The 21144-nt window shown below is 49.8% G+C and overlaps 1 protein-coding gene across 6 annotated transcripts in view; it reads left to right on the top strand.

Moving 5' to 3' along the window:
- The window catches only part of EXTL3 (exostosin like glycosyltransferase 3), a 226817-nt gene extending 210861 nt beyond the window's left edge, over nucleotides 1–15956 (top strand). For all 6 annotated transcript variants that reach the window (XM_034766745.1, XM_034766740.1, XM_034766741.1 and 3 more), the window contains 2 exons: nucleotides 535–663; nucleotides 10058–15956. In XM_034766745.1, the coding sequence (XP_034622636.1) occupies nucleotides 535–663; nucleotides 10058–10267 (339 nt within the window). In that variant the 3' untranslated portion in view covers nucleotides 10268–15956. The remainder of the gene's footprint in view (nucleotides 1–534; nucleotides 664–10057) is intronic.
- The last annotated feature ends 5188 nt before the right edge of the window (nucleotides 15957–21144 follow it).

Genomic DNA, 21144 nt, shown 5'->3' with positions numbered 1-21144 from the left:
GAAGTGGGCTCAGAAGGTAGAAAGGTGATGGTTCCATTGATTTGTATCCGAGGCTACTGTTATAAAAAGAGGGGAGGTTGGGGACAGGTGCCAAGAGCTCCATCAGGTGTTCAGAGCCTTCTTCCTTCCTCCCCATCTGGGGAAGACAGTGGAGAACAAAGAGACTATTTGTATCCTTTTGGGACAATGAGGGGCTAAAGGGCTCATCTGAGCCATTATCCCTTGCTGGGGTGGGACCAAGATGCAGCAGAAACATTGTGTAGACTGACCAGCAAGATCTGAGGTGGCCATGTATGTCCAGATTGCCATAGAGTGGGGTCCAGGAGCTGCAGGTCTGTAATGGCAGCCATGGGGTGGCTTCGTGGCTACCACATGAGTGAATGGAGCAGAACTTGTCTTAGAGATAAATCCTACCCCCAGCATTGTTCTGGGGAGCCTTTCCATTGACTTCAATGGGCTTTGGGTGAGGCCCATAGTTAGTATCTCACTAGCTGTCTGGGGTCTGTTTTACTGTTGAATGTTTGTTTGTTTCAGTACTACGCCTACCTGTATTCTTACGTGATGCCACAAGCCATCCGTGACATGGTAGACGAATACATCAACTGTGAGGATATTGCCATGAACTTTCTAGTCTCTCACATCACAAGGAAACCACCCATCAAGGTAAAGCAGTAGATGGGAACCTCATACAGTGCTTCTGATTTCAGGAGAAATAATTATTTATTCTGATCTGTTAGAAATGCACCTATCTTAGCTCTATGCATCTGGGCCCGGGGACTAACGTATCCAATAGTGAGAGTGAGACAGCCAAGGGACTTTCCACTGAATAAGGGAAACCAAACTTGCTCAGAATCCATGCCTTGCACAAAACCCTTCATAAATAGATGCACCTTACAGCATGCAGTAGGGGTAGTCAAACTGGCTGGAACAGATCAGTGAGAAGCCACGCCTCAAGTCTCCTAGAGCTGGGGGACTGTTTGCACGTCTCCCAGCTGCTCTCCACTGTAAGAACAGTTTGTCTCTGACACTGGCGGGATCCAGACCAGGGAGGGCTCAAGGGATCAGAGTCAATAGCTTTAATCCACTTCCTTCCCGAGAGACTCGATATGTGGTCTTGCACCTTTCTTTAAGTTACAGGCACAAGCAGGGGATGCAATTCCTTGTTGTTATTAGGGTCTCTCGAGTCCTGTATCGCCTTTAGGCCCATTTCTGCACCAAGCGCTGTATGTTCTGCCATCACAGACCATCTGCAGTGGAGCGTGTCTCTGCGGAGCCTCTGGTGGCTTCTTCCTGTCTCATGATCCTAGGGTCTCGTTCTCCACTCGGGTGGAGAGAGGTAATGAGGCTACTGGGACCTGATTCCACTGTAGCAAAGTCCCAGAAAATAATGGGCCCTGCCCCTTGTGTAAGAGCGTTGGGTGTTCAAACTGAGACACATTAAAGGGGACGGATTTTCAGCGGGGGAAAGGGTGCTCAGCACTTTCTGAAAATCAGATGTTTCGTGATATCTCAGGTTGAGCACCCCAAAACAGAGGCACTCAAGATCACTAATTCCTCCTGAAAATGTAAGCATGTGTCTGCAGTCCCCAAAGGAGCAGAGCCTACCCCAGAGAGTGTCAGTCTCAGTTCAGCCATCCGTCTCCCTTCGGGTTCAGTACCTATTGTTGTGGAAAATTGTCCACACTGTTGATTTATGATCAGACAGTCTGAGGCTCCTTTATTGATCAATCAAACATGCATGCATGGGGGAGTCAGCCAAGGCAGCCGAACCCCCCGACAGATAAAATGCGAGAGATTATATAGGATAAAACCACAAAAATTACATATACTTCCTTAAAGTTTTACATCCATATAAGGAATAAAGCAAAACAAGTTTTCCTGTTTTTCTTAGTTTTGCCCTTTGCGGTTTCTTGCTCTGTCACCTGACCTCTATTAATCATAGTCTGTTACAAAGGTTAAGTTTACTTTTATAATTTCTACAGTTAGTTCTGCTTTTATGATTTCTGTCTACCCTTCTCCTTTTAGCCTCCCCCCTTTTCTCCTTCCTCCAGGCCACACATACAGGTTCACCTGACCCTACATACAGTTCACTTGACCAAAGTTTAGGCCTTAGACTATTTTTCCTCCACACTATCATCATAGTATCTCAGCATCTTAATGCAATGAATGATGGCAAGGAACAATGAGGGGGTGGGAGGATGGGCAGGTGCTTAGTATGTTGCATGCACTTCATAGGGCTCCCTTTCTATTCTGGCCTTGGAATTAGGAATCTCTTTTGTTGTTAACTCGTTACCTGTTCCTTTAGAGCACAAGCAGGCATGGACTCCGGACACCGTTCTGTTCAATACCGGCTCTGCTCAGATATACAGACTTGAGCTTAGATTCTGCCATTCCAAGCTCCACGTACTGTAATCTGAAAAGACAAGCAGCACGAGCACAGTGCTGGAAGACTGGTCTCGCACTCTAATCCTAGGATTGCCGCTGTCTCACTTAACACCGTGGTGTCTCAATTTCAAAGCACTTTTGCTAAGCAATAGCAGTGGCCAATGGGAAATAAGTCCAGCAAACACCGTAATATACCAAAACTTCTTTAGTTGTAGCCTTTGTAAAAGCTTGTGAGTTCTGAGTACTTAGCAACCAGTAACGTTTTTGTTAAATACCCAATCCTCCTCTAAAGCTTGGGGACTGACCTATTTTTAGTTCTCTCCCTGAAACATCCTCCCAAATCCCTCAACACAAAAAACCACTCTTTCAAAATCAAGAATTCCCTCTTAAAGCTACGGGTATTATATATAACGGCAGTCCCAGCAGCCCTTTCTCATTTGAGTTTACACGTTAGGCCTTTCAGGCTTTAGTTCCAACAGCATCACCCCTTGGTAAATTCACCGCAGGATGATAGTGAAGTCCCTTTTAAGGCTAGATTTTCTTTTAGGACTGTGGAAGGTAAAAAGCTGATAGTCTTTATTAGGCGGTGAGTCATGTGCTTTGTGAATCCACACCTGCTTTGTTCCCAGCATTATTTACTTGGACTCCCAACGGAAGATTTCCCATCTGTTGTAGGAAACAGGGAAATTGTAGAGTAATTCACCCAGTTCAGGGGACCCTTCCTACTCTTGTCTTTCCGACACTGGATGGTTGTCAGTGATATTCTGTCTGATAATGATCAACAAGTCTTGATTGTTGCTTTGGCCTTTCAGATCAGCTGTGTAGCTAGATGATTTGGTAGGTGCTGGACCAGGTGCTTCATCTAGGAGGCATGGAGAGCTGCAGGGCATTCTGTCTCTCTGCATTAACAGCTGGGCTGCTTTGGGTTATGGCAACCGCTGGGCAGAGAAAGGTGATGGCTTGGAGACTAGTGTCTGTAATGAGCTCCCACTGTACCTAGACTACATAGACTATGCTCATCCGCTGCATGTCAACATGTCCATCTCTCCGGGCAGCTCTACTCTCACTTCCTCCTCCTACCTCCTGGAGCCTGAGCGTCCCTCTGATCTGAGCCCTTTGTTACCTCTTCCCATCTCCTCTTGGTGCCTTCTTCCATGCTGTCCCCTACGTTTGGAACAACCTCTTCCTTCAGGCCCCTCCTCGAAACATATATCCTGTCTTCCACAAAGCCGTTCAGAAATCACCTCTGCCAACAGAGTCTTACCCCACCTCCTGCTCCCTGTGCCACTCTGTGTCTTAGCTCCACGGTCTGTATCTGAGCCCCTGGAAGAGCCTCGCATCAGATGCTGTGTGGTTGTCTTCATACATGAAGCATCAAATGCGCTGCTAGGACTTGATAAGTGCTTGTCTGGGTGCGTGTGGGCTCCTGCCCCCATACCCAGCTATGACGCCATTTAGAGCTGACCAGGACGGAGAATCTGGGTTGAGGAGAAGGGGACCAGGCAGCAGAGATGCACTGGGGGAAGGCAAGGGGAACAGAGAGGATGGTGGGGGAATGAAGAGCAAATGGTAATGGCATGATTAGCATTTTCAAAAGCACTTACTGCAGCTAAAAATAGATTTCCCCCCTTTCCTGACATTCCGAAGCCACGGCTGGTGATGCCAGATGGCTCGTATGGGATGAGCATGGGGAGGGGAGGGGTGCATATGAGATGGGCTCCCCAGTAAAGTCTGGTCCATGCTGTGCAAAAGTTGGAGGAAGTTACTAGCTGTGGGGTTTAGTACAGGCCAGAAGTGCTTCAGGGAACTTCCTTTCATGCTTTTCTGACACACGCTGCTTCCTTCTCACCCAGAGATGCTGGAGAGCAGGAAACAACGGGACAGCGGGAGGGACACAAACATTTTAGAGCAGGAGTGGGCAAACTACGGCCCGGGGGCCGCATCCGGCCCTTCAGATGTTTTAATCCAGCCTTCGAGCTCCGCACGCTGCCCCCGCCCCAAGTGCCACCCCCGCAGTTCCTATTGGCCAGCAAACAGGGCCAATGGGAGCTGCAGGGGCAGCGCCTGCGGACGGGGTAGTGTACAGAACCGCCTGGCCGCGCCCCCACATAGGAGCCAGAGGAGGGACATGCCGCTGCTTCCGGGAGCTGCTTGAGGTAAGCGCTGCCTGGAGCCTGCACCTCTGACCTCCTCCTGCGCCCCAGGCCTGATCCCCCTCCCGTCTTCCAAACCCTTCAGTCCCACCCTCCTGCACCCCAGAGCTCACACCCCCAGATGGAGCCCTCCCACACCCCAGCCCCCAATTTCGTGAGCATTCATGGCCCACCATACAATTTGCATACCCAGATGTGGCCCTCGGGCCAAAAAGTTTGCCCACCCTTCTTTTAGAGCCATTGAGGAAGACTTGGATTTCTCCTAGAAATAAGACAGAGGCTTGGAGTGAGACTGATCTCTCTTCCCCCTGCCCAAACTTTGTCTCCCATCCCTAAAGAGGATCTATTTTCTTCCTTACTTGCTCATGTTCCTTCCATATATTTCAGTCAGAGGGTCGGATTGCTGGGAGCCAGCTTGTCACAGGGAGAGGAGTTTCTTGCCTGTCAATGGCTTCTCTTTGAGCTGCCGTATTTTCTAATCTGGGATCTCTTTTGTGATGTAGGAAGGGCAGCGAGTGTCATTCCATAACCTGAGACTTTTTCCCAGCAGTATAACCCAGAGATTTCCTAGTAAGGATACTAGCTGTGTATCTTAAATGGTTATAGAGCCATACTGTCAGAAAGACAGACTTTTCAGTGGTACATTGGGGGCTTTCCTGGTGGTAGGACTGGCTCCGAAATGTCTGTCTCTGATGGTGCGAGTATGATGGATTCCCCAGGAAAAGGACTGGAGAAATAAACTGAAATAAAACTTCCCATGAGCTCAGTGTGTGCCTTCTATCTAGGAAGTCTTCTACTGGCTTCCATTGGTGTAATGTCTGAATGCTTCCCCAGTTAATCAGATTGGTGGAGCAAGGTCCCTGATGCACATGTGTGTTTGGGGAGAGGTCAGATCAAATGGAATTGTAGCTCAGATTTTAAGGGAGCGAGGTAAACCGTGCCATACGATGAGCTGGCATGGCTGGTAGGGAGCTGGGTCTGTGTGTACTTGTGCTGCATTCTGTAGAGTCACAGATCAGAAGTAGTGATTCAGTGTAACAGTGGGGTTAGTGCCTTTCACCTCCGGAGACCTAGAGTCCAATATAGGTTTGGTCAGATGTGGAAATGAGCTTGGTGGGTCTCAGGCAGGTCCCTATTCACAGAGCTCGCCAACCGCCATGTGAATTTACTGATAATTCAAGAGTGTCTGGGGGAAGAAATATCAGGACTGTTGCAGGTTTGGATTGAGGAGCAGAGCTGTGTGGGGGAAGGGGTTGTGGGCCTCAGGACTGGAGGTGCTGTATGTGATGATGGAGGTGCTATGGCAGAGCCATTAGGGGATTCAGAGCTGGAATAGTAGAGGGATGTTGAGGATCAGGATTCAGTTGCATTGGGAGAGCTGTGCGGAGTGCCAGGGTTAGGATGTGGATGTGAGGGTGGAGGTACGTTGGCATGTGACCCATGTCAGGACTAACAGGAGATGTTGCAGTATTGAGATGTTGTCTTAGCTAGGTGAGAGGAAGCCTGCCTAGCACTTACCCAGACTGTGCCTGCGTCTATCCTTGGCTGTTGGTCTCTCACTTCTCAAGCAGTGAACTCACCCATCATTAGTAAGAATAATCAAAGATGCCGAGCACAGTCGGTGTGTTACTGAGAGACTGTCAGGATCAGTCACGTCAAGGCAGTGGTGGTGGGTCTCTGCTTGGAAATGGAAAAGAGAGCGAGCCTCTGTCATTCCTCAGGGACACATTTCCTTGGGGGGACGACAGGCCTCCGAAGGATCCTCTCTGCAGTTAAATGCTCTTCCAAGGCAGTGGTGGCCAAGTAGAGTGGACCCTTCACATCTCCCAGCATGACTCCGTGGAGCTGCGGCTAGCCATCTGCTAGCAGCTACAGACCTTCCCTACTGCTGAATGTGGGAATGGAGGAGGATGGAATATTTATTCTGTGCTGGGTTTCCAGCAGCCACTTATTGTCTCTCCCTACCCGCAGTCTTCATTTAGAAGCACAGGCACTGCTGCATTACCATATAGGATCAAACCAGGGATCTGTCTAGCCCAGGATCCTATCTCAAGTGTTTGCTACCAGCCACCTTCAGAGGAAGGTGCAGGAAGCCCTCTAGTGAGAGAGAACTTGCCCATAAGGGAAGTCTCTTCTTAACGCCAATCCGTTAGGCCTTGGTTTGTATCCTGAGGCATGAGGGTTTGTGTCAGATGGAAAATATACATGTCTGTGTTCTGTGTAATATAACGAAATGTTCTCCCATTACCCAGATAAATGTCTAATCCTTTTCTCAACCCTGCTACGCGTTTGACCACGATGAGATCTAGTGGCAGTGAGTTCCACAGATTGATTGTGCACATTTCATTGATGCCCCCTTGTTCTCCAGCAAAACCGAGTTTCCCTTCTCAGTACCTTTCATTCTGTATTGTGTATTGATCCATTCTCTATCATGTGCCATGTTATTTGGGTCCTCTCTGAACTAAATAGCCCCAATCTCTTGTGCTTTCTGGGCCAAGAGAGCATCGCATTCTGGTCTTAAAACTAATAACTGACAGTAAATGATGGTGGGCGAAAAGCCCCCAGGACATGCAGTAGGAAGAGTCAGTGTGAGGTTGTAGCACCTATCTGAAGCTGTCCCAACAGAGGCTGCGATACTGTCTCAGCTCACAGGCTAAGCAGTTAGGATCTGGTCAGTACTTGGATGGGAGACCTCCAAGGAAAGCCCAATAGCTGAAGGAAGTGACGTTGATGATTCAGTCCGTGTACTGAATGCATGGCTTTCCTGAAGCTTGTGCTGCTGGAGGGAGGGTCTTTAGTGAGGTGACAAGCCCAGGTCCTGATCATAGTGCTCAGCTAAAAGGTCTTGTTTGGGGCCATTAGAGAACCTGTTTTTCATATGAGTAGGGTTGTCATAACTCTTCCCTTGGGTTTTCAGTTGGCAGCTTCCCTCTTCACTTCCTCTACTAGCCTTTCTGTGGCTGCAGCCTGCTGGGAAGCTGCTGTTGCACATCAGTGATTGCTGGATGCAAAGCTCTCTAGGGAGCTTTGGAGTAGTGTGACAGATGATGCTGTTTGTTCCTCTGAATATAGCAGTAGGGATATGCTACCAACCACCTGACCAGGATGGTGATAGTGACTGTGAAATGCTCAGGGAGATTAGAGAAGCTATGCAAATAAAAAAATCAACAATAATGGGGGATTTCAGTTATCCCCATGTTGACTGGGTACATGTCACCACAGCACGGGATGCAGAGATTAAGTTTCTTGAAGGCTAAAATGACTGCTTCTTGGAGTAACTAGTCCTGAAACCCACAAGAGGAGAGGCAATTCTTGATTTAGTCCTAAATTGAGCACAGTCCAAGAGGTGAATATAGCTGGACTACTTGGTACTAGTGACCATAACATAATTAAATTGAACATCCCTGTGGCAGGAAAAACACCACAGCAGCCCAACACTGTAGCATTTAATTTCAGAAAGGGGAACAACACAAAAATGAGGAGGTTAGTTTAGTTAAACAGCAATTAAAAGGTACAGCACCGAAAGTGAAATCCCTGCAAGTTGCATGGAAACTTTTTAAAGACACTATAATAGAGGCTCAACTTAAATGCATCTCCCAAATTAAAAAACATAATAAGAAGACCAAAAAGTGCCACCCTGGCTAAACAACAAAGTAAAAGAATCAGTGAGAAGCAAAAAGTGGAAGTTAAATCCTAGTGAGGAAAATAGAAAGGAGCATAAACTCTGGCGAATGAAGTGTAAAAATATAATTAGGAAGGCCAAGAAAGAATTTGAAGAACAGCTAGCCAAAGACTCAAAAAGTAATAGCAAAAAAAATTTTTTAAGTACATCAGAAGCAGGAAGCTTGCTAAACAACCAGTGAGGCCACTGGGCGATTGAGATGCTAAAGGAGCACTCAAGGATGATAAGGCCATTGCAGAGAAACTAAATGAATTAGTTGCATTGGTCTTCACAGCTGAGGATGTAAGGGAGATTCCCAAACCCGAGCCATTCTTTTTAGGTAACAAATCTGAGGAACTGTCCCAGATTGAGGTGTCATTAGAGGTTTTGGAACAAATTTTTAAAAAGGGCTCCAGAGGTGATGCCTGCAATTAAAGGCCAGTAAACCTGACTTCAGTACCGCATAAACTGGTTGAAACTATAGTAAAGAACAAAATTGTCAGACACGTAGATGAACATAATTTGTTGGGGAAGAGTCAACATGGTTTTTATAAAGGGAAATCATACCTCACCAAGCGACTATAATTCTTTGAGGGGGTTAAGAAGCATGTGGACTAGGGGGATCCAGTGGATATAACGTACTTAAATTTTCAGAAAGCCTTTGACAAGGTCCCTCAACAAAGGCTCTTAAACAAAATAAGCTGTCATGGGATAAGAGGGAAGGTCCTCTCATGGATTGGTAACTGGTTAAAAGATAGGAAACAAAGGGTAGGAATAAGTGATCCCTTTTCAGAATCGAGAGAGGTAAATAGTGGTGTCCCCCAGGGGTCCCCCAGATATTCATAAATGATCTGGAAAAAGGGGTAAACAGTGAGGTGGCAAAATTTGTAGATGATACAAAACTACTCAAGATAGTTAAATCCCAGGCAGACTGTGAAGGGTTGCAAAGGGATCTCACAAAACTGCGTGACTGGGCAACAAAATGGCAAATGAAATTCAGTGTTGATAAATGCAAAGTAATGCACATTGGAAAACAGAATTCCAACTATACATATAAAATGATGGGGTCTAAATTAGCTTTTACCACTCAAGAAAGAGATCTTGTAGTTATTGTGGATAGTTCTCTGAAAACATCCACTCAATCTGCAGCGGCAGTCAAATCTAACAATGTAGGGAATCATTAAGAAAGGGATAAATAATAAGACAGAAAATATCATATTGCCGCTATATAAATCCATGGTACACCTACATTTTGAATACAGCGTGCAGATGTGGTCGCCCCATCTAAAAAAAGATATACTGGACTTGGAAAAGGTTCAGAAAAGGGCAACAAAAATTATTAGAGGTATGTAACGGCTGCTGTATGAGGAGAGATTAATAAGACTGGGAATTTTCAGGTTCGAAAAGAGATGACAAATATGATAGACATCTATAAAATCATGACTGGTATGGAGGAGGTAAATAAGTGTTATTTACTTCTCATAACACAAGAACTAGGGGTCATCAAATGAAATTAATAGGCAGCAGGTTTAAAACAAACAAAAGGCAGTATTTCTTCACACAATGCAGAGTCAACCTGTGGAACTCTTTGCCAGGGGATGTTGTGAAGGCCAAGATTATAACAGGTTCAAAAAAAGAACTAGATAAGTTCATGGATGAGCAGGGATGGTCACCCTACCCTCTGTTTGCCAGAAGCTTGGAATGAGCGACGGGATGGATCACTTGATGATTACCTGTTCTGTTCATTCCCTGTGGGACACCTGACATTGGCCACTGTCGGTAGACAGGACGCTGAGCTAGATGGACCTTTGGTCTGACCCAGTATGGCTGTTCTTATGTTCTTATGTTCTGTTCCCAGGTGACCTCGCGCTGGACCTTCCGCTGCCCTGGCTGCCCTCAGGCCCTTTCGCATGACGACTCGCACTTCCACGAGCGGCACAAGTGCATCAACTTCTTCGTTAAGGTGTATGGGTACATGCCCCTCCTGTACACCCAATTTCGTGTGGATTCTGTCCTCTTCAAGACCCGCCTGCCCCATGACAAGACTAAATGCTTCAAATTCATTTAGGAGGGGGTTACTGAGGGGTCCCTTCAGCACTCTGGACCTGGGCGAGAGGCTGAGGGGTGGCGATCTTTGCCGGGTTCCGAGCGAGAAACGCCCCCAGTATGGGCAGCGATGCAAAGCAAAAGGAAAATCATGGATTCTAATCCATGATTTTTACCCACCCACCCCAGGGTAACTGCACCGAGTGAAATGGAACCGGGCCATATGACCTGTGTGAAGACACTTGCTAGGATCATACACTGAGGAAATGGAGACTTTGGTTAGTAGCTCAGCTAGTCCGTTAGCCAAGGGCCACCATTTTTTAAATTCTTGTTATTTAAAATGAAAGTGTTTTAGATTTTCCGCGTGAGGCTTTTTTTTTTTTTTATAGACTGCCAGTCTATCCTGGGGGGGGGGGGGGGGGGCTGTGTAGGAGAGAACATGCTGTGGACGGGCCTGGCTCAGGAGAGGCAATTCCCAGTCCCCAAGCTGCTCCTGTGTCTGTCAATTGTCCTCTGTGCTAACTCATTTCAGGGCGGGGGTACAATCACTCTTGCTTTCCCCTCCCTGTTTTGATCGGCCCAAGTTATAACGATCCGGTCCATGCAGCTGGCCGTGCTCCTCGGGTGTGATGCCACTGGTTTATCTTCCTCTCTGGCTACTGAGGCCTTTCAGGTGTCACATTGATGAGCTCCCCTCCCCCGTCAGACCCCCACCACCCTCCCCACCCACCGCCTTCACATCACAGCCCAGAGAGGGAAGAGCGGGGAGGGGGGTTCCAGAGGTTCCCTCCCCAACTGCCTTTCCCACCTCCTAGCACCAGATTGACAAGGGGGCGTCATTCACCTGCCCTCCAGATGGCTTCAGCTGCTACACTCTGTCCAGGGGTTTGGTTAACACTGCACACACTCAACCTACACTTGACGTTCCGAGCCCAGTTCCTCTCCGCCCTGGTCTCACTCATTTCCCTTCCTGCTCCTCACTGCTCGAACACTATTAACCTTCACCCATTCCGACAGCCTGGGATCCTATTTGGGGATCTTAAACATTGCTCCTGTGGTGACAATAACCAGGGTGGGTGTGTTCTGGGGCGATCCTGCTGGGGCCCTGTGGTTTTCTGTAACCTGCTTAGTCGTAAAGGGAGCTTGGTTTAAATTCTCTCTATTTTGGCCTTTTAGCAAGGACATCAGGAATGTTCCCCATCCTCTAGGGGCCTCATTTGTTGGAGCTGGAGATCTGTGCCAAGAATGGCACGAGATTTGCTCCAGAGGGTCCGTGGCGTCATCGTTAACTGAGTAAAAAAGGCAGGTACTGCTCATTCAAAAAACTGGGGGGATGGTCACACGCACAAGCCAGGCGGGAGCAGCTTCTTCCCCAGGGTAGTTAATGGGAGAGCTGGCCATTGCTTTGCTAGTAGGTGCATGGAGAGGCAGGTGGTGTTACAGGGTACGTCTACACTGGAATGAAAGGCCTGCAGCATGGCCATGGCTGGCCCAGGTCAACTGACTGGGGCTTGTGGGGTTCAGGCACAGGGCTAAACATTGCTGTGTAGATGTTTGGGCTCAGATGGGAGTCCAGGTTCTGGGATCCTCCCCTCTCGTGGGGTCCCAGAACGTGGGCTCCAGCCCAAGCCCCAACGTCTGCAGAGCAATTTTAGAGCCCCGCGGCCAGAGCCAGCTGGCCCAGGCTGGCTGTGGGTGTTCAATTGCTGTGTAGACGCAGTCATAGAGGCTGGATTCGGTGAGAGGCACCGGTGGTGGTGAGCAGGGCTTCCCACTGCCCTGCCCCTCAGAACTACGGGCTCAGATTCAGTAGGACTTACTGCGCTGCTCCTTTTGGGAATGTGGCAAATGCAGCTCTGGTCTTCCTGGGGCAGCAGGGAGAGAATAAGCCCTCTCTGAGTGTTACACAGCTTTAAACTGCCAGGAGGCCCTAAAGCGAAGTACCAGCAGGACTGGCTGCTTTACAAGACCACACCTGCCATGATGTGCTCACTTGCCTACACCCCCCACAGCAGTCAGATAAGACTGTCGTGGGCTTCAGTGTTCCTGCCTTCAAATCTCCCCTCCTACACGCATGCACACATGCCACTGCCGCAGCAGGGCTGTCTCACGCGCACACACACGCTGCCGCAGCTCCTCCCCGGCTGCCTTTGGAGGGGATCGCACTGGGCTTTAAAACAAACTCCTCCTCCTGCAGAATTTGGGAGGGTCTCTTGAACCTCACTGTTTTGTCCGCTCTGAGCCGGCTCATCCTTCCTCTGAAGCAAATTCCGTGGTGCGCTGTGATCCCGCCCTGGCGTCTGCAACCTTCTTGCTGCTGCGGTTTCCCTTTTTTCGCTCCCTTGCCTTCGAGAGTGCGCTCGTTCATTTCCCATCATGCAAGAAAGGACTCCATAGTTCTCCTTTTCAGAACGACTGACTGGGCCACTTAAATTGTTCTACTTGTTTTTTTAACGGCAGCCCTCAGAAGGTAAAGTAGCCCCGTCCCAGGAGCGCTCTCAGTATGTATTAATTGTCCCCAGCTGCCATCTAAAATCATTGTTAATATTATCCTGTCATCTCCCTGACACTGATTCTTGCCAATGCTGGATCCAGATCTAAAGTGCCACCCCAACTACCAGTCATGTGGAGCCAAACAGAGGAGTTTCCTGTTCCACTGCTGTGTTTCTATAGGTCCTTTGGGCAGGCCTGAAAGCCGCCAGCAGCAGCCATGCCAAGACCTCCTTCCCCTTCCTTTCTGGGGGCATTCCTTCCGACTGCTGGTACTGGGAAACACCCCTGCACATCCTGGTGCTCTGTAGAGGAGTTGTGCCTGCAGAACTGTGTATGAGAGTCATGCCACTGACCGTCAGCAAAACAGTGTCACTGCTCTCCACAAATACACCCAACAAAGCATCAGAGACCAAGATACCTTCCTCTTACTGTTAGTAACCAGAGCGGGTTGTTTATTATGGTAGATGCAAAGCTTTCAGGGGGAAATGTGACTGCTCCCCTTTAACAATAGGGTGCCTGTTTCCAAACTTTCCCGGTGATTTTGGTTGTCTGGGTGAGGAACTGCCCACTTCTTAATTGCCCCCTGATCAGTTTGTTGTTCCTGTTGCGAGCTGCGATGTCACGGAATGGGAGCCTGTCGGAGGAAGGATCGATGACCCAGCACCTGCAAGATTAAACGCAATGCCCATTTTTATGGAGTAATTGCCACATGCCCCTCTCTTCCCCGTCTCAGTCTAGCTATAGGTGTATTTGGCATATAATCAGTAAGGTAACTGACCTGGTACTTGAACTGTTATTTTGATTGTCTTTAAAGCTGAGCACTATAGCCACATAGCTCATTTTCAGTAGCTTACATCAAGTCTCCAGTACATTTAGTTGAAAGGTACAGGGTCAGCTGCACGTGGCTGTATTTCAGCTGATTGTCTATGTTGACCCCATAGAAAATCTGAGCCCCATGGTGGAAACTCGCCCGCTAGCTATCTACTGTGCGGGTAACTGCTACCCATCATGGCATTGTGCTAAGTGCAATGCTCCTGTTTCCCAGAGAGCAGAGGACATGTCACTTCGTATCTCTTCATGTTTCCAGCACCCTGGAGTGTAATGAGAGAAGATCGATTTTTTTTTTTAATTTGTTTTTAGCCACAAAAATATCAGGCTATCGATACAAACCCTTTGAACAGTAACAGTCCTTAAAAATGCAACCCGTGGCCATTGATAGGCCGTGAAGGAGCCTGTGGCATCATCTTTCTGCTCCCTCATGGTGCAGAAGTAGCACAAGACTGTTAGCAAATGTACCAGACTCCTCCTTGGCAGGAATGATCCTGAATACCCATCCCTACAGACAAGTCTTAAGCTCACCGAAAAGAATCGCAAACCTTTCTGCTGTTGTCCTCGTTAATTCTCCTCTCGTGAGGTTGGATCTAAAGAAGATGCTGTTAACAGCAGCATAGGTGTTTGTGTAGGGTGTGGCTCCTCTTCCATCCCATGACGATGTAGCTCATTCCTTCAAATCTCTCTCTTACACAACCCCGCAGGAAACAAGCAAGAATTTGAAATGGAGATGAATGCAGACTGTGGATTGCACTTTATAACAAAAATTGTAAAATATAAATATATATATATATATATATATAAAAACTTGTGATCAAATTATTTTCAAAATCTTCGGGGCGATTTTATTATTCCAGTGATTTTATTATTTTCCAGGCCGAAATATACCAAGCTTGAAGAAGTGTGTAATAATCAAAGAGGGGTGCGGCATTGATCTATTTGCATTGCTGGTGGGGGTTTTTTAAATGTTGTTACTACTTTGCTGGTATTCTCAGATCCACCAGCCAGGAGGCACGGCTGCCATTTGACACGCCGAGCCAGCGACCTGTGCTGCTCTTGCAAGCTGAAGCCTTAGAACAGGAATTCTGGCAGCTCAAAATCTAAAACTCTGTGGGTTGGTTTGTTACTGGATGTTTATTTCCAGCCGTGGTTTTTTGTTTTGTTTTTTTAAGCCAGTCAAATGTATAAATTAAAGATTGAAAACCAAACTGTTCTGGGCCTTCCCCATCCCAGTCCCATGCCCCCATCCTTCATCAGTGTTGCAAATGCTCTTTCCCTCCCAAATGCAGGAGCTCACTAGTATCTCGTTACACGGCTGTAACAGCTGTGCTCCCAGTTATGGTTTTTTGGTCTGGTTTATTGTGGTCCTACCCAGCCAAGTGTGAAAGGAAGAGACTACAGGCTGCAGTGGCTGTATCTCCTTCCGCAGGTAATGGACCAATTTCATCCCTCTGTAACTCCCAGGGTGAATTGGGTTCCACTTGCCACCCTGTCCATTGACCACTGTAAATCAGTTCGTTCTCCGTACTGCAAGGCAGCCTTGTAGCTTTGTTCCAGCAACTATCGCAACAAACTCACCCCAGTTACGCAGGCCAGGAATGGTTGTAAACTTCTCCCTAATACTGACCGTTGGTGCTGGTCAGTGCCAGACTAGTTGGTGCCTTTTCACCTGCAGAGCAGCATACGGGGAGATCAGCTACCGTTTGGCTTTTGGGGCCTGAGCAGGTGGTGCAGCATGAGGCAGTGCAAGGCCGGGAACCTCAGGGTGAGCGTCGTTCTGCCAGCCTACTGCAACCTGTATTTCAACTGCTGCTATCAAGACGCGTGAAGGAGTCCGAATTAGTCAATCAGCTGCCTCGTTATATTTCAGGCAAAGCAGATTTCTCACCAAGCATGGTTAGTGGCTGGGGTACAAGCAGTCCAAAGCCAGCGTCTACTGGCGGGATGATACTCTGTCGCTTTAATCCTCCACTTCTCCCCTCTTTGGGCCGTAAGCAATGCAGGCCCTTTCTCTCTGCTCCTTAACATTGGAGTGGGCCTTTGGGCCAGAGGGTGCCCTGGTGATAAAGTAAGGACTTTCTCGTGTCACGTCTATTGCTGTACATGTTCATGTAAATAGCATCTTCTACTTCAGTGGAATCCAACTGACTGTATATTGTTCCTATATCATCTTTTTGGTTAACTCCCATTGTCCTCACAGCGGATCCCAAACTCTCCCCCGCACCCGGTGTTTGTGTTAACTGCTCTGTGAGCATCAGGTTTTAAATGGTTGTAAAATATTTAAAAAAAAAAAAAAAAAAGGGAAGAAAAAGCCCCTCTGACACGAGCACAATATTCATATGTTGGATTTTTGTAAAAGGATCAAATAAACGGAGAGTTTAACTTGAGAGTGTTTGCACGTCTTGCTCACTGATTGGGAAGGACCAGTGGGCAGAAGGACAGGCACTCAGGGAGCTGCAGGTAAGGGGGAAACCCGAATGGCTCGCGTCTACTCTCTATGGGCAACATCTGCCCCAAACCAACCAATCCGGGCACCTATTACAGGGCTTGGGGGGGTCAGCCTTGCAAGTGAGAGCACCCAATTGCTATTGCACCACCACTCAGGGGCTTGCTTGACCTGTGCTCCCATAGACATGCGTGGGAAGGCCAAACCAGGCTAAAGCAATTATCTCTAGTCTCTGTAGCAGAGACAAGTATCAGAGGGGTAGCCGTGTTAGTCTGAATCTGTAAAAAGCAACAGAGGGTCCTGTGGCACCTTTAAGACTAACAGAAGTATTGGGAGCATAAGCTTTCGTGGGTAAGAACCTCACTTCTTCACGAAAGCTTATGCTCCCAATACTTCTGTTAGTCTTAAAAGTGCCACAGGACCCTCTGCTGCTTTGTAGCAGAGACGTCATTCTGCGTTCAGGGCTTTTGCAGGGCAGGAGCTCACAGCGCAGGACTGTCCTGGTGCGGCCCCAGGTTGCCCCCTGACCGCTGAGCAGGAGGGATGGAGCAGAGGGAGGTGCATTGTATCATGCTGTCCCTTGTAGACATTTTCTGCTGTACCCTCTCCTGTCACGATTCAGCATTTGTACTGTCAGCTCCGAGCCAGGAGAGGTGACGGGACCGTGTGTGGGATGGAAAGAAAGCAGCAGTGAGCTCAGAAAGGGAGCAAACACCCCCCTCCACACCCCACACACACACCTCTGCACACCCTCCTGTTCAGAATATTGCACTGTTGCCTGGTGTCTGCCTTGCTGGGTCTCCCACTGGAGGAGCTGAGGGCAGAGAAGGTGCTGATTGGCTGGCTGTCCCATTGGCCAGTCAGAAAAGCTGGCGGCCCCAGTTAAGAGGCTGAGGAGTTAGTCTCTGGCTAAAAGCTGGGAGCTAGATGGGTCTGGGCAGGGAGCCATAGGCTGGACTGGGCCCATGACGATTGCCCCAGCTGTACAGCCCTAGTCCAGCCCTGTGGGCCTCAGACATGGGTGAGGAGAGGTGCTTCTCTTCCGTTTCTGAGGGAGACAAATGGGCACACGGGAGAGGCACATGCCACCTTCCTCCACGCACCTCGCTTGTCGAGGAGAAGAGATGTCTCATGAACATGTTGTTCCTGCCCTTCCAGGTGACGCCAGAGGTTGGAGGAGCTTGTGTGGGAGGGGTATTGTGGGGTAGAGGACTAAGGGGAGCATGGTGTATATGGCTGGGTCAGTATCCTAACTCCTAGGTCTTTATCTAGCTCTCCAAGGATAACCTTGGACCAATTATGTCAACTCCCTGTGCCTCAGTTTCCCTATTTGTAAAATGAGGATCATGATGCTGACCTCCTTTGTAAAGCACTTTGTCACCTGCTGCTGGAGAGGGCTAGAGAACAGCTCGGTGTATTATTTATGTATTGTTAGTGGGACGATTGCCCCTTCGCAGCTTGGCTGAGGGTAAAACTCCAACCTGGCTGTGACTATCTCCTGAGTTCAGGGGATTTTAGATCACGGGAGTCTGGGTGTCAGTGTGTCCCTTGCCCCGGCCCTCAGAGTTCCGGCTGTAACCACAAAGGAATGTAAATGCCATGAGGCAACCCTTGTGCCGCGGAGAGCTGGCAGGACAGTCTCCAATGCAACATGCTTTGCTGAGTTGCTGGGGGGGGGGAGAGGGTTGGGGGAGGGGGATCATGGCTTTCTCTAGAGGTTGATTGCCCTCTGGGGATCTCCCCAGGGCGGGGAGAAGGGTGAAGAACCCCAGGAGCAGCAGAGGTAAGGCTTGGGGTGCAGAATTGGGGGGGGGGGATGACAATTGATGTGGGGATTGGGAGGACTGGATCAATGTGGGCGACAGTTGCTGGGAAGGGGGGGTGGGCAGATCTGGGAGTGATGATAGCCGCCCCCTCTCCCCCCCCCCCCACGCACACACGTCTTTCTGGCCACTTCAAGCACTAGTAACCCCTCGCCCTAACCAGGGGTAATCTGTGAAGCCGGGCTGTGTTCGCGGGTGCCGCGCCGCAGGACCTGTGACTCAGAGGTGGCGGTGCGGGGTGGCAGGAGGAGCTGCCGCATGGGAGAACTGTAGCGTGCGCGCTTCCTGTCCAACTGTCCATCTGTTCCTCCAATGTTATTACCACTCTCTCTCCACCCCATTTCTCAGCCCAGGTGATAGAACGGACTGCCAGTCACCCAGCTGCTGCTGTGCACTACGGGCAGGGGAGGCCGGGAGCCTTGAAGGCCTGGTTCTCAATCTTTCCATTCATAGCAAAGCCCGTTCCTACATGCCTATTCCTAGCCTGGGCACACTGGCTTGTTTGCTGGCTGGAGGGGTTCAAGGATGAGTCATAGCACAAGTCTCACACCACCTATGGTATCTGTGAGGCCATAAAATGACGGGGCCAACAGGTGCGTCTTGATGGCTCAGAAGATAGGGAAGGAGTTGTAAAGCTTTTTGTGTCTGAATCACCGGTGGAAATTGAGCCAGCAGTGACTGAAAATGATCTCCTGGGGGCTCTGCAGTGACGGGTGTGATGTGAATCGTAGCGGCAGGTGCCCTGATTGCAAAAGACTCCACTACAATTAGCTGCCTTTGGTTTAGGCATCGGCCAAAAGACCAAACCAAGACTGACTGACAGGGCCGTGAAGCGGGAATCTACCCTGGTTCCTCTGTGAGGAAGGTTGAAGCAACGTCCATGATTTGGACTCAAGGAAGATTGTCCTGCTGCTGGGTCTGTGCGAAATAGGGGGAAATAAAGGATTTTGTATCTCTGCAACAAAACCAGCATGGTTCTGTCTCTAACCTGGCTTTTTCAGTGGAGGTAGAAGTTTTGTAGAAGTAGAAGGTAGAAGTAGATGTTTGCAGTTCAGGAGCAATAACCTGGCCAAACTCAGGAGATTAGCCAAGACCGAAGTACTTTTGGGTGGGTGAAGGGAAAGGCTTGTGTCACTCTGCTTGACAACTGCCTGCCGATCAGGGTGTACTGGGCCAGGACTCAGGCACAGTTTGGGAACAAGGTTACGCTCCCTTCTGAATGTTTTTCCATCCGCCCAGAGCAGCCGTTGCATGGTCAGGCTAGAATCACTTGAAAGAAAACAACACCAAGAAAAAGTCAAGAGGCCGAAAGATCGTACACCGTGCACGTCTCCTTTGTAATAGACAGCAACCATAGTAGCTGTGCTCTCTGCAGGCCGGAGTACTTAGACATTTACAAGCGCAGTACACGGAAAACAGAGGCCTCCTGGTTTCATAGCGACCCACACCATGTGTCTGTGTCTAAAGCGTGGCACCTGCCAACTTGATCTGCACAGTGTGGCAATCCGGTCTCCTTCAGCACAGATTCTGAGCGCGTTTGTAGGAAGGGAAATGTTATTTCCTGCAGTACGTCGGGTGGGCCTTCTCCCACACGGCATCTCAGGCATCTCTCCTGAAAGGTGATGACACAACGGGCACGGCCCCACAGAACTCATAAAGTGAAGCCCAGGCCCTGATTCATTACGGCTCAGTGAGCCGGAGGGCTGGTCGAGAGGAGCTGAACAAGTGCCTGGGTTACCCGAGGCAGCAGGGGCAATGCCACATGTTGAGTGATGGGCGTGCCAGCTAAGGCTTGGAGCGGGGCTGAGCTGCCGTTCTGAGCCACCAAGCCAGATTTACGCTTCATCTGCCCCAGCTGGTGACCTCCCTGCCTTGAAGCCACCCTCCCTCCTGGTGCCAGCAGCCCCCTCCCTTTGCCTTGGGGCCTGACCCTACAGGATGCTGGACCCCCTCGCAGCACATGGGGCCTGATCCCACCCCACTAGACCCTAAGTCTAGTTTGGCAATTGATTTGACTGGGCTACGTGATCAAGCTCATTGACTTCAATGGGCGGTTTCGGCCCCTTGGAATCCAGCCTTCACACCAGTGCCCCAGCTCCTGTTCCCCTGCACGTGCTCAGTGGGGCTTAATGGGAACGCCAAATCCTGGTGGGGCTGCGTGCCAGCTTTGCGCCAGCGGCCGAAGCTAAGGGACCAGCCCTGGTACCTATGGACTGTTCCTGTCAACACACCAAAGAAGCAGTGGCTATAGCGGAGAGAGTGGTGGGGGAGCACGCGGGAGCTGCCATCCCCGCTGCTGCAGGCCACCTCTTCGAAACATTATTTTAAAAGCTGTGATTAGATACAGGAAACAAGGGGAGACATCTGCTTGGCAGCCCCAAGGGCCTGACCTGGCTCAATGCTGAGCACCCTTCACACCCACTGACACCAATGGGAAGGGAGGGGGGTGCGCACTTTGCAGGATGGGGCCCTGGGATGGGGTCTATGAAAGGTTGAACTGGAGCTAGTGAGCTCAGTTCAAGAACCTGGTTGCACCTGGAGGGTGGCTCGGGCCTAGGGGAAGAGGAAGCCCAGCTGGGTGGTGAGAGCAAAGTGGAGGAGGAGGCTGTAGGCATCGGTGCCAGGTTTGTAAAAATGGTTTTTGGGGGGAGGGCAGTGAAGCCCTGCACAGGGGTGTATGGGGCAGAGTCCCCGATACTTGGGAGTCCGAGGGTGAAGCCCTCCACCTAGGAGAGAAATCCCTGCTGAACCACCACCATACCTGGCCCATGGGCTTGCAGTGCTACTCACATTTGGCCCTGCCTTCGCCTCCCTCCCCAATGACCTTGTGTATGAGTCATACTGCTCAGATTGGGGGCAGCTGGGCAGGTAGCTCGGGCCCCTTCTTCTGAGTGCACCCCTGGCTCAGCCACGGGTGCTGCTAGGCTGGCTTTGAGGATTATCTGTGGGGCCTGGGGCCCATAGCACGCAGCCCCTGTGGCTGCCGGGAGACAGCAGAAGAACTCTGCAGTCCCTCTCTGATTGGGCGCGAAGGAAGGGCCATGAGAGCGACTGCTCCCCCTGGGGCTTACAGCCCATCTGGACAGACCTGAAGGAAGGCCAAGGTAGGAAGAAGTCCACAGCGGTGGTGTGGAGTCTGAGGGAGCAGGCCTTAGCTGCTTGCCATAAGGTGGCCGGACTGGACCCCAGAGGAGAGGGAGGGTCTCGGTTCCCCTGCCAGCCAGTGGGGAAGTTGGGGAGAAAATACCCTGACCCCCCCGGGGAGAAGGACTGGTGAGTTTGGAGCCAGGCCTGCAGGGAGAAAGC

This window comes from Trachemys scripta, chromosome 3 (genome assembly GCF_013100865.1).
Source record: "Trachemys scripta elegans isolate TJP31775 chromosome 3, CAS_Tse_1.0, whole genome shotgun sequence".
NCBI classification, from domain to species: domain Eukaryota; kingdom Metazoa; phylum Chordata; order Testudines; family Emydidae; genus Trachemys; species Trachemys scripta.
The sequence above is the reverse complement of the archived record's forward strand: the minus strand, read 5'-3'. Positions and strand labels throughout refer to the sequence as shown.